This window comes from Arvicanthis niloticus, chromosome 9 (assembly GCF_011762505.2).
Source record: "Arvicanthis niloticus isolate mArvNil1 chromosome 9, mArvNil1.pat.X, whole genome shotgun sequence".
Classification (NCBI taxonomy): Eukaryota; Metazoa; Chordata; class Mammalia; order Rodentia; family Muridae; genus Arvicanthis; species Arvicanthis niloticus.
The window spans coordinates 80,023,500-80,040,875 of NC_047666.1; the positions used below are offsets into that span (position 1 = coordinate 80,023,500).

A 17,376-nucleotide genomic window follows, 5' to 3' on the forward strand; every position below is an offset into this window, starting at 1 on the left:
ACCTGAAAAACTAAGAGAAAAAGAAGAAATGTTGGGAAACTATTTCATGCACATAGCTGTTCATTATTTAATCTGGGTCCATGACTAGCTCTTCATCATGACTGACTGGCTAATAAATTCCAGGGGTTTCCTGCCTCCGCCTCTGCAGTTCTGGTATTACAGAAGAAGCTGCTTAAACACGGGTGCCAGGAATCTGAACTCATGCTCTTTTTCCAGCTAGATGAGCAAGTTTTTCGGTCACAGGACACCTTTACATTCTAAAAATTATTGAGAACTCCAAGAAATTTTTATAAATTTTTATAAATTTTACCAATATGTATCATAACAAAATTAAAGTTGCCAATTTTTAAAAATTTAGTAATTGTCTTCTTCATTCATTAAAACCTGAGCTTGGACTTTTATAAAAACAGCTATTTTCTAAAACATGTTTTGCAACTCTCTGTCCCACTTCTGCTCTACATGTCATAACTCCTCTCAAAACGTGAGAAACTGAATACAACCATGAATGACATGAACTGTGACGAGAACTGCTCTCAGCTCACAAAACCCACAACAGCAGTGCAGGGACTTCATTTGTTCCTAGACTATAGGCTAGCCTCCCAAGTATTGGGATTAAAAACACGTACCATTATCTCTGGATAATCCAGCTTTAAATAACTAAAAAATTAATCAGTTAGAAAACATATTTTAAAAATATAGATTACCAATACATAATTACTCTGTATTTTACTTTTCCTTCTTTCTTTTGTCAGGATGCTAGAGACCATCCCAGAGTATAATGCTGGCTAGGAAATGCTCCAGCAGACCCACCCTACCCCTTGAGACGGCTTTTAAATGACACATTTCCTTTGTCTGTCACATGGAGTCTTAACTGCTCAGAGAAATGGTGAATCTCTCAGCAACATCTGGTTACTTGTCTGTTTTCCAAGATGTCTTTTAGAAATATGATGTTAAAAAGAACAGTGTAGTACAATTGTCCTTCAGGTAAACAGAAGACCAAGCTACAGTTCATTTCCTTCTAGTGTCGATCCTTACCATGTATGGTGTCATAAATTGGGAACCACCCTGAGATGACCGTGGCAGCTTCACTATACAGTAACGGGTCGATGTCAATGTACACCTTGCCAATAGCATCATTTGCACTGTAAGTATCGTGGTCAAGAACTGTGATCTGCAGAGGTTCATCTTGTAAATCTTCATCATCCACCTAAAAGCACACCCTGAAATTAAATCTTAAACCCTTGAAGCCTTAAGCATCACAAAGCTATATACTGCCAAACCATAAAGAGATCGTAGGAATTATCTTCAAGGACAGAGAGAGAAAGAGATTAGCAAACACAAGCGTGGTAAGTAGGGCCAAGCACTCTACATCAGTGGCAGAGCACCTGGAGCACACAGCAAGGCCCTGGACTCAATTCCAGAATGGCAAGAAGTAAAGACTTCCACAGGAACATGTGTGAGTGTGTGCAACTGAGTACGTGTGTGTGTGTGTGTGTGTGTGTGTGTGTGTGTGTATGTATCTGTATGTGTGTGTATGTATCTCTGTGTGTATGTATGTATCTCTCCGTGTGTGTGTATCTGTGTATCTGTGTATCTGTGTGTGTGTGTGTGTGTGTGCGCGCACGGTCATGTTAAAATAAATTGGGGGTAGAGGGAATGGGTCAGGGTCTTTCTATGAAGCTTAGGCTGTCCTGAAACTCAATAGGTAGACCAAGATGGCCTTGACCTCAGCTTCCCCAGTGGTAGGATTAAAGGCTTCTCAGAAATATTTTAAATGTTTAGATATATCAACTGCATAGCAATATGCCCCATTAAAAGACTACATTTCCCAGCCTCTCTTGCAAGAGGTAAGTTATAAGTGCAACTTGTACCCAGAGCTTGGTAAAGTGGGAAACATCTAAAAGGGATCCATCCCTTGGGAACCTTTGGAGAAAAGCTACTTCTAGGAAGAACAGTTTCTACAACTGAGTCCCTTTGTAGAAAGCTCAGACACAGCCAAGCTACTCAGGAGTGGTTCTTTGGAGACACACAGGCATACCTCACTGGGGATCATTAGGAATGGTAGCTACTGTCCACTATGGCAATGTCACAAGTGACTCCCTTATTAGCTATGAGCTGAGGCACAAGTATAGTAGCAGCTTGTTTTGGTTTATTATGTGAGACAGGGTTTCTTTAATTGTAGTTCTGGCTGTCCTAGAACTTGCTCTGTAGATTAGGCTAGCCTTGAAGTCACAGAGATCCTCTTTCCTCTGCCTCCCAAGCACTAGGGTTAAAGGCATGTGCCACCGCTGCCCAACTTAGCAGCTTAGCAGCCTCTCAACTTGCAATTTTGTTTCCTTAGTATATGTGCTGGTTTGAATAAGGATGGCCCCCATATATTTGAATGTTTAGTCACCAGGGAGTGGCACTATTTCAAAAGTCCATGCCAAGTGCAGTCTATCTCTCTGTGTGAGAGCCCCACCTCTCTTTCTCTCTCTTTCTCCCTCCCTTCTTCATTCCCTCCTTCCCTCTCTCTGCCCGTGGATCTGGATGTATCTCTCCACTACTTTTTCAGAACCATTCCTGCTCTCACTGTGATAATAATGGACTAAGACCCTAAAACTGTAAGCAAGCCCCCAGTTAAATGCTTTCTTGTATAAATTTTGTATTGGTCATGCTGTTTCTTCACAAAAACGGAAGAGTGACTAAGACAGAAGTTGGTACCAGAGAGAAGGGCATTGCTGTGACAAACCTAACCATGCTGCTTGTTGGCAGAATGTAGACTTTTAGGATTTTGGGTTAGGAAAGCAGCTAAACACTGGAAGTGGAATGGGCCATACTAGTATGAGCAAGGAAGACAGAGGCTCTGAGAGCAATGTAAATTCTGATGGCCGCTCAAGAGGATTCAGAGAATATTAGTAAGTAACCTGGAGACCATTCTTGTGATATTTTGGCAAAGAATGTGGCTGCCTTCTGCCCTTGTTGAAAAAAAAAAATCTGTCAGAGGCTAAATTGAGGATCAATAGCATTGGCAGAAGAGATTTCAAGACAGTCTAGTATTGACTCTGTCCTGTGGTTATTAGTGATCATTCTTATGCATCTATAATGAAAAGGAGCAAGCTAAATAAGGAAAAAAAATGTATGGCTTGAGAAAAAAAAAGAGCATCAGGAAGTGTAATGGAGCTAAGTTCACTGAACAAAGAGACAAAAAGTTTAAACAAAGCCAGACTGTGGTGGTGCATGGCTTTAATCCCCACACCTGGGAGGCAGAGGCAGGCATATCTCTGAGTTCAAAGCCAGCCTAGTCTACAGAGTAATTCCAGGACTGCCAAGACTACACAGAGAAACCCTGTTGTGGGGTGGAGGCAGAGGGGGAGAGAAAGGGAGACAGATGCTAGATGGAATAAAGAGTGGTGAGCTCAGCTCAGCTTCCAACTTGTGAAACGTCATTCAGAAAAGCTTAAGGAGTGAATGAAACCATCGAAACAGAAAGCTGATAAAAATGTATTTGAATGAGGGAACCATGTTCCAGCCCTAGCAAGCACAACTTGGTAGCTTTGACCATGTGATTCAGGTTTTAAAGTCAAGGATCTAAGAGGTGCCGAGGCCAGGTGCATAGCGGGTGTCCTCCCATGAAGGCCTAGAGAGGCCATAACATGAAGTTATGTAGGTGAAGCCTGGATTATGGTACAGACCTCTAAGATGTTAGAGACACCAGAGTCTGTTAAGGTTTGGTCTTTTGCTTTTATTGTAATGCTAAATATTGGACCCCAAGGCCTGGTTGCCTCTGTGGACAAGAGAGTCTGAACATATACAAGTGATGCTATGTAAACTTACTCCCAAGTTATCCAAGACTGGTGAATAATGATGCCTACAGCATCTAGCTGGACAGAAGGGAGATGGGGGTCAGGGGTCCTTAGGTTCCCAAGCTTGGGGTCTGAGGAAACCAAGAGGAGAGGGAAGTAGGTAAAAAGAGAAGAAGCTGCCATGGGGTAAGAATCTTGAAGTGATGGCCATGTGGGCTGGCTAGTGGGAGTTAAGAGCAGCCCAGACGAAACATGGCAAATTATATAAAAGGATTACTGGTGGGGAAATAGACATAATAGCATAGAGGATAGATATCTGCTCAGCTCTTGTGCTGATTAAGGCTTATTATAAAGGTTGTGTGTATCTTTTATCCGGGAACTAAATGGTCAAAGGCAGGGTAGAAACCCTGGATAAGATTAAAAGTACAAGAGTTGTGGGACACCTGCCTAGGAGAGCTGTAGACCAGGCGTGGAACCAGCCCAAGAAAGAGAAGCATGGGGTAGTCAACAAAGCTGGAAGCTGAAGATCTGAAGAGTGCTTTGGTATCACATGGAAATGCAGAGTTTGGAGTTTGCCCAACTGGTTTTCCGTCTTGCTTTAGTCCAGTATTTGCTCACTATGCTCCCTTTCCACCCTTTTGGAATGATAATGTATAATCTGTGTGACTGTATGTTGAAAGTATGTGATCTGCTTTTTGATTTTACCAGGGTACCAGTTAATAGACTGCCATGAGTTTCAAAAGAGACTTCAAACTTTGCACTTTTAAAGAGTATTGAGGCTGTAACACCTATAGGAACTTTTGAAATTGGACTGAATGCACTATAAGCTAACCCTGAATTAAATGCTGTAAGTGTTGCCTTGGTCATGGTAACTCTTCACAGCAACAGAACAGTGACTAAGACAGCATGTACAGGACTAATGCCTAACTTAAGCCTAACACCCAGCTTCACTGCTGCCAGCTCATATTAACACACACAGACTGTCCTGTATGAGCACAGAATCATAGCCACCCCAACGCACCTCTGAAAAGATACACACTGAGGCAAATGAAGCTCAAAATGGACAGCACAAGTGCAGACATGGGAAAATTAGCAAGTACCAGGAATAGGACTTCTATTTTCTCCAAGCAGACCTTGGCATTTCACCACATCCTGATTCTTGGCGAAGACATTTTCTGGCACTAAAGGAGAGATCGCAACCCTGCCATTGACCAGGAGCAAATCAGTGTGGTTATCTTCCCTCCCTGGAGCTTGGAAGGCTCTCAGCAGAACCACAGCATCCTTCAGATCAGCCAACAGTCTGCTGCACTTCATTCTCTTTCCTTAAAGGACAAAGGAGCTACCCTTTACCCAGTCTGCACATGATTGCAAAGTAAAGCTCAGATGAGGAAGGCGGGGAATCAGTCTCTGCACTACATAAGAACGACAACAAAACTGTCCCCAAACTGTCACCCTGTCCCTAAAACTTACAAAAGTGGAGTTGGGGATGTCAGAAACGAAGACAATCCATTTAAAAGTAAATAGGTACACAAAGAAAAAGAGGTAGACATGGACAGGCACAAGAAGAAACTAACATTTTTACAGCAAGCTAGAAGAAGTAACTCATCATAGGCATAACAAGAGAGACTGGCTTAGGATAGGGTAGAGAGTACTCCACACAGCCATCAAACACCCCACGATGCCTCAAAAGGATCCCTACTGAACAGGAGACAAAGTGCAGATGGAGAAAGAAGGCAAAAAGCAGACATGGATAAGAGGATGAGCAGCACCCCCTCCGAGCACAGGTGCAGGTCCTCTTGGACATGAGTGTTCCTCTCAACCCTGCCTACCTTCTCCTTCCATCTCAGAACCTGCCACTGAACCAGGCTCTTCTCTATCAGAACCTCATAGCCCACTCTCAACTCCTGTCCCACCTTCACTCATCCCTGATCCTTTGTCAGTCAGACACCCCCACAGACTCACATCCACACCCAATAACCCATAGCAACCACAAACAATAAGAATTAATCCCTACTCATAGTGTGTATTTCACATACAGCCTCTTCTGTTGACCTTTTAAAGATTTTGTATAAGTGTGGCATGTGGGTATGGGTATGTGTGTATGCACATTTGTGTGTGTGTGTGTGTGTGTGTGTGTGTGTGATGTCTTGTATGTGTGTGAGATATAGTATATATGTGTGTTATGTGTATTTGTGTAGTGTGTGTATGTGTGTTTGTGTTGTGGGTGTGTTTATATACACATGCATATATGAATACAAGTGCCTATAAAGGCCAGAAAACTGCCCTGGATCCTCAGAAGTTCTCTAGGCAGTTGTGAGCTGCCCACATGAAAGCCAGGCACCAAATGGTTCTCTGGAAAATCACCTAGTCCTCCTAACCACTGAGCCATCTCCCCAGCATCTGGCTGACTTGTAAACTAAAAAAGAGTCTTAGCTCTCGTCAATGGAGAAATAAGTCTCTTAACAAATGAGAATTAAACACCTAAATTATTACATGCACAGAAATAAATTAGCCAGCCTGTTAAATCATAACATTAAAGAAGCTGATTCAAAATTAATCAGTGACCAATAGATAAGAGCTAAAACTTGATATTCTTAGAAGAGAACATAGGAAGTGGATTTGTGATTCCACAAAAGCATAAACAGCAACATGAATCTGTATGTACGGAACTTCATAAAAAAAAAGTCTGTACACCAAAAAAAAAAAAAAAAAAAAAAAAAAAGTATCAAGAAACCAGTTAGTGATAATACGTGGCTTTAATCCCAGCACTCAGAAGGGCAGATCTCTAAGTTCAATGACAGCCTGGTCTACAGAGTAAATTTCAGGATAGCCAGGGCTACACAAAGAAACCTTATCTTCAGAAAAAAAAAAAAAAAAAAAAAAAAAAACCAAGAAAGTAAGAAAGTAAAACCTACTAAAGATCAGAAAGTATCTGCAAGTGGTATATGATAGAAATAAATATTAAAAATATATAAAACATATAAACTCAATCCCTAACAATATATATATATGAATATATATGTAAATATATATACACATAGATAATTTCTACAATTCAACAACAAAAAGATAAATAGTTAAATTCAAAAACAACTGCCAAGGGCTGGAGGGAAGACTCAGTGATTCAGAACATTGGCTGCCCTTCCAGATGCCACGGGTTTAGTGTTTTAAGCCACCATGTGTTGGGGGCCGACTTTTAGCAGAAAGCGGCTATCAGCTTTGCAGCCATCTTGAGCCATATACCCTGACATGAGACTTGGATTACAATAGCCTACAACAGCTGAGCACACTCCGATAATCTTGGTTTAGATACCTTGAGATTAAAGGTGTGTGAGATTAAAGGTGTGTGAGATTAAAGGTGTGTGACTTAAGTGTATGACTTAGAAGTGTAGAGATCAGAGTTAGAGACAAGACCTAAGGGCATGATTAAAGGTGTAACTTAGAGGCATGGCTTAGAAGTGAGACATATAAAAGGCAGAGGCAGACAGATTACTTGACATTAGGTAGAAGACACTTGGCTCTAGAGAACCAGACACAGCAGAGAGAAGACAGGTAGCAGGCACTTGGAAGAGAACTTGGAAGAAGTAACTTGGAACTTGGAGGGACTAGGAGCCAGGGACTAGGCACTAGGAACTCAAGACTTAGGACTTGGACTGAAGAATAAATGGGATTGAATTACACTCTGTCTGGTCTCCATTCCTCGAGACTGCCCTCATCCTCTCTCTTGCTGAACCCCAACCCGTATACCGGAGCGGCAGCTTGGGCCGGGATACAGTGGCCGCCCAAACGTGGGTAGGCCTGGGCCTCAACATTTTGCTTGGGCCACAACATTTTTTGGCCGCCCCAACGTGGGGCTAGTGTGGGGTCTCAACAACCATGGACATACTAGGTACTCATACATATCGGCAGGCAAAACACCTATATACGGGGAAAAAAACGATTGAATGAATGAATGAATACAATTTAAAAACAAGAAGTCTATAATCCCAGAACTCTGGAAATAGGAGCAGAAGAACCAGAAGTTCAAGGTCATCCTCAAATGCATGGTGAGTTATATCCTAAGTAAATTCAAAGAAACAAGAAACATCAAAAGCTACCAAGGCTAAGAAAAAGAAGGGAATGAAAATTATGGCTCAAAGGGTACAGTTTTTGTTTAGGGTAATAACGTTTTGGAAATAGTAGTAATGTTTGCAAAACATTGTAAATGTACCTAATGCTACGGAGGTGTACCTAAGACTAAGATGAAACTGAGTAAGAATGTACCAGCTGCAAGGAAGGCTGAGGCAGGAGGGTCTCAACTCAAGGCCAGCATGGATAACATGGCAAGGCTTGGCCTCAAAATCGAAAATGCAAAAGCGGTCATTGATTTTACAAGGACCTGGTCATTGGAACCAGGTCTGGGGTCAGATGCCTATAATCTTAGCACTTGCAAAGTAGGAACAGGACTATCAAGAGTTCAGGGTCAACCTCAGCTACATTATAGCTACAAAGTAGTTTAAAAAGTCAAAGACTTTTCCAAGCCTGTGAGCTGTTATTCAGATCTGGTATATGCTAGAACGTAAAGTCTATGAGGACACCCATTTTTCATCTGCATTGGCATATATTTTAACTATGATGTAATGCTTCAAAACCCCAATATTCCCAAATGAACAGAGGCAGAAATTGCTCTTTATCATTCTCAGGAAAAGGGGTCACACCCAAACAGCAGAGTTATTCAACAGCTTACCTCAAATTTAAACCACTCTGAGTTCCACTGAGGATTGAGTGACTTGAGGTACACATCTGTCTTAAAGGTTGTATTACCAAATTTTACCTTAAAAAAAAAAAAAAAAGAAGAAACTATTCAAATATAAATATCAAAAACAGGAATAAATGCTAGGCTGAGAGTGGTGGCACATGCCTTTAATTCTAGCACTTAGAAGAGAAGTCAGATCTCTAAATTCGAAGCCAGTCTGGTCTGCATAGCAAGAGATTACCTAAAAATGGGGGGTAGGGTGGGGTGGGGTGGGATGGAGGAATGGGCATTGGGATAATAAATGTTAGTGGCAGCTAAGCAAAGTAAGGATTAACAAAATAAATAGAAAAAAACAAATATCCTTTAAAAAAATGAAAACAACAAAAAACCATGCATCATTACATCAGCACTGAGGGAGGTTCCATACGTCCACTTGAAGAACAGCTACAACAAAATCGGAAGGTAAAGAAGACATGTCTCCTCACCTAAGCAAGAGAAACCAGAAACACACCCACTAATACAGTGCCAGTTCCTTGTGTCGTCAAGATTCCTTGGGCTCGTTATTTTTTAGATATCTTACCTGTGCCAACCTGTGCAAAATATAAACCTGAAATGTCTTCAACAAAGGTGGTTGGTTACAGGTGTTAGTGCAACAAGCTATCAAATGAGATTAACATGTTTCAGAAAAGCAAAGCCTAGCAGACAAGCTTGAGTTTTAGAAGCCGACACTGTCTCTAAGCACTAGTGTCCTAACATAACTGACTAATACTACCTTACAGAACACAAGTCCTGACAGCTGCCGTTACAACACACCTCTAAGGAAACACTTAAAAGAGCATTAACACACCCAAGCTCAAAGGCTTTTTAATTCTTATTTACAGCTAATATTTAACTTAAGTAATAAAATACACTTTAAAAGCATAAATAGTTCATCTGACCATCTTTAATACTGGTTAAAAACATTCAAATGTTTTTTAACTAATGGAAGCATTTAAAAACTATGTATAAGCCGGGCAGTGGTGGCGCACACCTTTAATCCCAGCACTTGGGAGGCAGAGGCAGGTGGATTTCTGAGTTTGAGGCCAGTCTGGTCTACAGAGTGAGTTTCAGGATAGCCAGGGCTACACAGAGAAACCCTGTCTCGAAAAACAAAAACAAAAACAAAAACAAACAAACAAAAAAAAACTGTGTATAAAACAGTCAGGCTGGAGCGATGGCTCATCAGTTAAGAATACTGACTGTTCTTCAGAGGTTCTGAGTTCAATCCCCACAACCACCTGGTGCCTATGACCATCTACAAAGGAATCTGATATCCTCTTCTGCCATGTAGATGTACTCCTACATTTTAAAAAAATTAATCAATTAAAAATTAAAATATTAAAATAATCCAGCTCTTGGCTTTTCCTTGTGGCTGGGACAGCAGGGGCAGCACCAGTCACTGCTTTAAGGGCACCTACAGCTTTTGTTTTCTGCTCACACAGTATATGGAGAGACCTGACCGAATCAGGACACCTCGGCAATCAAGAAATACAAGTTCTTCTAAGTATTTTACATACCTTGTTGTTTAATTTACCTAAAACTGCTATATTTGAGGTAAAATGTTTGTTACAATTACAAAACCACTCAAAAGTCAAGTATTTTGAAGGGCTCTGACTCAGGGCAAAAAGAGCTCACCATGTTTTAATTTTAAGTTAAGTTCATAGACCTCTTTTTTCCATAACAGTAGTGAATGATATAGGCACAGTAAAGAAACCAAAATAGCCGCTCCAGGCGGAAAAGGGCAAAGTTTATTCCAAACTGCCAAGGCTATCTCTAGGCTATTTCCAAACTGCCGAGTCTCTCTAGGGAAGCAGAGAAACATTTCCAGGGCTTTAAGGGATCAAGTGCCTGGAAGAAGGGAAACCTGTAAACTGGGGTACTTACTGAGTAGAGCTTGAAGGACTCTAGAAGCCAGCAAAGACCTTGATATGCTAGACACCAAAAGCTTATGTTAGTGGACAAACCAGAGGTCTCTTTTGCCACAAATCTGAATGCTTCCTTACAGCAGATAGAAGCTCTTTTCCCAGTCCCTGAGAGGGTGTTTGCTTTTGTATAAATGCCACACGTTGGGAAAAGGGATTTCTTAGAACTAGACAAATGGTTGTGCTGATAATTTATCTTTTCTCCTTGTCAACTGTCAACTCAAGATTGCTTAAAGATCTACCATCCCCACATTTCAATAAACAAAACTGGAAAAACGTTAGATCACACACGGCCAATGTGTGACCCCTTCTACTGAAAACCACAGTTCCTTCAGTCTTGTTTACTTCAAAGGAGATTTTATTACTCAGCAATTAAATGAACATCTTACAACTTCCTTTAGAGAAGCAGGATTTTAACTGAAAGTCCCACAGTAGGGTAGAGCATTTTCTACTAAGTTATTTAACCTGTTGTTCAAACCTGCTTTTTCCTCTAAAAAAAAAGTTATCAGGACATTTCACGATTATGCATTATCCATGGAAACACCTGGTATGCTGGAAAATACTGATTAAATATTTATTTATTTTTCTCTCCTGTTCCCTCAGACTCTTGGATAAACAGAAAAGGACAGCACAGCCAATTTGTAGCATGAGCATTAATATGAAGATCTATTTATTAAAACTCCTGGTCTTATTCACCCTAGAGCTTCTTGCAAAAAGAACGTTTTGGCTTTGTCTGCATTGGTGATTAGGCAGAGGGTCTTGCACATTTCACCACTGAACACAGTCACCATCCTCTCTGCTCAAGAATAACCATCTTTACAACTTGCTCTTCACATCATAGAAGAGAAATTCCCTCAGCCAACACAACCTGGACCAATACTTGATCTGTTATTCAAGCAAATTTGGTTAGATCACAGAATCACTAGAAACTTAAGTGCAGTATAGAGAAATGAATTGCCAAGTCTGAGTACATGTGAGAGAGAGAGAGAGAGAGAGAGAGAGAGAGCATGCACGCACATGTACATACAGGCACACACGCAAAATATCTTTTTAATTATAAATTAAATGTATTTTATAATAAAATATCAATTTTTGTATAAACTACACTGATATATGTAATCTGGCTAATATTTATGTGGTCATGCAATTCAAAGCCATTTGTAATATTTTCACATTTTAACTTACATTTTAATGTAAGCAAAGTATTCTATTTTTTAAATCTTTTCTCCTAATTCATGAGCAATTATCAGTGACTATTTGGATTTGAGCAGTGAGAATTAAATCTTTATTTCAATTTTTTGTTTGTTTGTTTTTTGAGACAGGGTTTCTCTGTGTAGCCCTGGCTGTCCTGGAACTCACTCTGTAGACCAGGCTGGCCTCAGAAATCCGCCTGCCTCTGCCTCCCAAGTGCTGGGATTAAAGGCATGCGCCACCACTGCCCGGCTATTTCAAAATTTCTTAGTGTTCTGATTTTTTTATTAATCATTTTATTCATTTACATTTTCAAATGATATCCCCCTTCCCAGTTACCCCTCCACAAAGCCCCCATTCCATCTCCCCTCCCCTTTGCCTCTATGAGGGTGCTCCTCCACACACTCACCCACTTCCGCCTCACTGTCCTAGAATCCCCCTACGCTGGGCAGTGACTATTTCTATAAGTCTTTATAGAGCACTGACTAATTCTTTTAAAACTCATGTTATCAGTGTATATAAGATTTAAATAAATAGCAATAATAAATACAGTTGCCAGAACCCTCTATGGGAATAGATGTAAGTTCCTCCTAGTGCACTCTATTAGACAAGTGATGGGAAACTCCAGGCACACTGGGCAGCAGGCTACAGTACAGGAGAATGTAGACCACTACGAACTACAGCTCGGTGGGCTGTCAGAGGAACAAGTTGAAAGGACTGTTAACCAGACTCTCGCACCAAGTCTAAGCTGCTCAGCAATCCGAACCCTTTTACCAAGCAGAGTTACTTCCTACTATTTCAACAACAACCCTCCTTCCTATCACATATGTTCTATCCCTGGCTTTGCCATCACCAAGGTGGTCCTACTCTTGTGAAAAAGATTTTTTCTATGTCCCTGTGGACATTTAACATCCTCCAGAGACAGCATCACGAGTTCTTATAACCTGTCAGGCATGGCAGTGCACACTGTAGCTGTCACTGGCAAGGCTGGAGGGTGTGAAGGAGGTGGGTTTCTCATTAGGAGCTAGAGACCTAGGCTCCCTTAGCTCCCTCTCCCACCAGCTTACGTTACTTACAGTCTACATCACAGAGCTTATCTCTTTCATTGTAATCCGTCATTATCCTCCTTTTCCTGCTAATTTCCTCCTTCCTGCAGGATTAGTCTTATTAGAGTGTGTCATAGAATCTTACTTCCTTAATTGCTAAAAGCTATCTAGGTGCATGTAGGGAAGGAGCTCAGCCTTCCCTCCTCTCTCCATGCTCCAGCCACCTGTTCATGCCACTTTCTCACTCAAGCATCCCAATTGCCTGCAAGTCCCTAGAGTGACACTTCAACTTCACAACCAAGCTCAGTAACAGTTTCTATACTGACCCATCAAGTCACTTCCCTGTCTTAATTTCTTCCCTCAGTGCTACTTGAACACTTGAGGGTTGGGGCTGGAGAGATGGCTCAGTGGTTAAGAACCACAGTTCTTGCAGAGGACCTGGGTTTGCTTCCTAGGACCTAGCAGCTAACAATTATCCTCAATTCCAGTTCCAGAAGACTCCATGTTCTCTTCGAACCTACTTGGACACCAGTCAAGCACTTGGTGCACATATATACATGCAGGCAAAACACTGTACACATCAAATACAAGAAATTATTTTTAAAAACTGAGGGCTTCCTTTTTCTAGAAACTGCCTCTCCAACCTACTAAGACATTTGTTATTTTCCTTATTTTTCACATACCCATAAGTTTCCTTTCCCTTATCCTCCTACTCAAATGACTTTTTTTGAAACAGAGGCTCACTATGTAACTGTAGCTGGCACAGAATTCCCTATGTAGACCAGGCTGGCCTCAAACAAAGCTCCACCTGGCTCTGCTCCTGGGGATTAAAGATGTGCATCACCACACCCCAAAGACCCCATCTTCGAATGTCTTGTTAGTGTCAGGTTACCAGCCCCTAACTAAGTGTTAAAATGTCTCTCATTTTTTAAACACTAGTTAACTGATTTATTTCTGTATGTCTATATGCATGGTTATGTGTGCCTGGCACCTATAAAGGTCAGAGGATACTTTTGGATGTCAATTCTCTCCTTCCACCATACATTGGTGACTGAATTCAGGTTGCCAGGCTTGGCAACAAGCATCATTACCTACTGAACCATCTCACCAGCCTCAAGTTTGAAAAATTTCTAGCCATGTTTTGGGGAAATTGAGACAGTACATAAAAAGATCCAAAAACACAAGGTGCCCTGAAATGCAAAATTCCCAACAGTAATTCAAAAGTCATAGCTTTTGAATAGCCCAACAGATAGTCACATGACTGAGAAATCTAAAGCCAGGCAAGGTGACACATGTCTGTAATCCCAGCACTTAGAGATACGGAGAATTCAAAGTCAGCCTAGGCTTCATAGCAAGACTTTGTCTCAAAAGAAATATACTTAGACTCGGCATGATTGGATGGTTTGAGAGAGAATGACCACAATAGGCTTCTATATTTGAGAGCTTAGTCCCCAGTTGTTGGAACTGTTTGGGAAGGGTTAGGAGCTATGGTCTTTTTGGAAGAGTATGTCACTGGGTGTGTCACCATTGTAGTTAGTGTCTCTCTGCCTCATGTTTGTAGATCAGATGGGCGCTCTCAGCGCTCCATTACCATGCCTTCCTGTCTGCTGCCATGCTTCCCACCATGATGGTCATGGACTCATCCTCTGAAAGTAGAAGTCACAATAAACAGGTTCTTCTTTTGCCTTCATCACTGTATCCCTGGCATCCACTCCAGTGTATATTACCAGAGCTCAATAACTAGCCAATGATTCAACCTGATGAGTTCTCGTTTTCTACTGCATTTATGAGCAAGTACCTCAATACTGAAATCACACACATACATACATACATACATACATACACACACTTGTCCTATCTGAGCTCTGTGCTCATTTTATCATGAGTATAGATAAATTATAGTTTTTATGCATATGTCTCAAGACAGACTTCAAAATATATGATATAGGGTCAGCTAGATAGCTCAGCAGGTAAAGACCTTGCCACACAGCCTTACAACCTAAATTTGAACCCTGAAATTGACAGGAGAAAATCAACTCCTAAAAATTGTCCTCTGACCTCTATATTCACTCATGCTGTGGCAAGTGTATACCCATATACACACACACAATAACAGGCCAACACAGACACACACACACACAATAACAGGCCAACACAGACACACACACACACAAAGAATATGTTTTAAAAAGCAAAAGAGAGAGCCAAGTGTGGTGGTGCACACCTTTACTCCCAGCACTTACGCAGAGGCAGGTGAATGTCAGAGTTTGAGGCCAGTGATATCTACAGAGTAAGTTCCAGAACAGCCACAGCCAGGCTACACAAAAAAACCATGTCTCAAAAAAAAAAAAAAAAAAAAAAGGAAAGGGAAAAGAAAAAGAAAAAAAGCAAACTATGTTTTATTAAAGGTTCCTGGATGGCATGAATGAAAGCACTTTTAACCGACAGCTCGACCATAAAAATAATGAAGGGGTAGTTGTTGATTTCACAGGATTGAGCAAGCTGGCCTCACTTTTCATGCAAGGTGTTCTTTTAACATTACAGCCACAAATCAGCTGCCTCTTTGACAAATGTTTTTAAAACATATCTCCTGCCTAACACATCCAGGTAGAAACTGAGTCTTCGGAGTCAATCCCTATTCTCCTGCAGGTCTAGAAAATGTGACCTGCCTACCTCCAGAAAGCTAGGGATTGCCTTTTAGTTCTCCTTTGCCTGGTCCTGGCTCCAGTCTACCAACAAATGCTCTAATCTCCCTTCAAAATAGATCTGGAATACATCCACTTCTCTCCATTACCAAATCCACCATGTGGGCCTGTTATTTGAACTACACAGACTGGATTCAACACACTGCAATTCAAGTATCGTTCAATGAGAGTTACCACCTGAGTTTATAAAATTCAAGTCTTAGCCATGCTTTCTCAGGCCCCGCACCATCAGCCCCTTGATCATTTCCCCAAATGGGGCTCACACTGCTCTCCCTTCCCTTCACTAAAAGACATCCACCTACATGTTCCTTCATTCCTATAGCACACCAGTCTCCTCCAGCTTCTCTTCTGCCTCCTCATCCTTTTATACAAACACAGGCTACAGTCTCTCAGTAGCTAATGCCTCCATCCAACAGGTATTTCCTTGATTGACACTGACCTCACAACCAAAAATTGATGATTCTTATCATTCTCTATTATATTCTCTTATGGGACCCATAACAATTTTTTCCTAATCTGTATTATAAACTTCGTAAGTTCTTTACTTTTTAAATGTCTATCTTAGTCACCAAAATAAAAGTTCCTTAAAGTCAGAAACCAAACCCATCTTGTTCATCATCATATATACATCAGGTAGACCAGAACAGCACAGGGCCCAGCAAACAACCATCAGTACCTATTTACAAAAAGGGCTGTGTTTGATGGCATATGTCTGTAATCCCAGCTACTCAGAACATGGAGGCAAAAAGATTTTCTTTATGGTTTTTATTTACTTATTTTTGACATAGAGTCTATGTTTCCATAGCTGGCCTTGGAACTCTATAGAACATACTGACTTCGAACTCAGAGATCCACCTGCCTCTGCCTCCTGAACACTAGGATTAAGAGTGTATATGCCATGCCTGCTTGAGATACAATATTAATCTCAAAATAAGGTAGGACAATTTAGTGAAGCTCTACCTGCAGAATAAAATAAATATCATACCCATTCAGGCCATCTTATGCACAACCTAATTTAAAAAAAAAATCAAAAAAATCTCATTTCTGCTGAAAACTCTCTCCCACTTACAAAGAGAATATAAAACAAAAACAAAACAAAACAAAACAAAACAAAGAGGCTTGGCTTCAGCCCACCTTTCCAGCTTCATCTCCAACCTCCAATACCCACATTTTACTCCAGGTACACCTTATACTAAAATGGCTCCCTAAACATTCCATTTACCAAATTCTGTGGCTTTGCCGTTCCCTTTGTCTGAAAAGTCCTGGGTGTTTCTCAGGGCTCAGCTCAGCTGTTACTTCCTTAGACAGACAGTTCTCTTATACCCTATACAGAATTAAGTCCCCTCATTCAAATATAACATTCAGCATCTCGTCTAGAGAGGCAAAAATAGTATGAGAATGCTGCTAGGCTGCGGAGATTTACAAGGCAGGTAACTGTAGACACATTATTCCACCGCTACGATTCCACTGCCTAGCCTGTAAGATGGGGCGATGGCTCCGAGCAGCTCTGTTGTAAGGACTAAGGATTTAAAAGGACATAACACAAATATGGCAATAATGAAGCTCAATACACATCAGCTATTAATATCAGCTGTGTGGATCATTCTGCAGGCTGCCTGAAAGGCAACACAACTTCCGTTATCTTTAGATATCTGTTAACATCTGGCCCAGAGCAAACTGGTTTGGTTTTTTGGGTTTTGGTTTTTGTTTTTTTGTTTTTTGTTTTTTTCCTCAACAAAAAATGAAGTTGAACTCAATAAATGCCATAAAAATAAATTTTTTTTTAAAAAAATAGGGTGTATTGCAGTGAATTAGGTTCTAGAATGTTTAAGAATATATTGAGTAGAAATATACTGTCATATGTCTTTGAACCCTAAGCATTAATAGCCCAAATGATTATTGCTCTAATGGTCTGCCTCATCATGTCAACTTTTATTACAATTTCTCCTTGGC

The 17,376-nt window shown here is 40.8% G+C and overlaps 1 protein-coding gene across 20 annotated transcripts in view; it reads right to left on the reverse strand.

Moving 5' to 3' along the window:
* The window catches only part of C2cd5 (C2 calcium dependent domain containing 5), an 83,180-nt gene that overhangs the window by 64,789 nt on the left and 1,015 nt on the right, over positions 1-17,376 (reverse strand). For all 20 annotated transcript variants that reach the window (XM_034511407.2, XM_076940808.1, XM_076940806.1 and 17 more), the window contains exons 3-4: positions 8,512-8,598; positions 1,036-1,207 (exon numbers count right to left, since the gene is read on the reverse strand). In XM_034511407.2, coding sequence (XP_034367298.1) covers positions 1,036-1,207; positions 8,512-8,598 — 259 coding nt within the window. The remainder of the gene's footprint in view (positions 1-1,035; positions 1,208-8,511; positions 8,599-17,376) is intronic.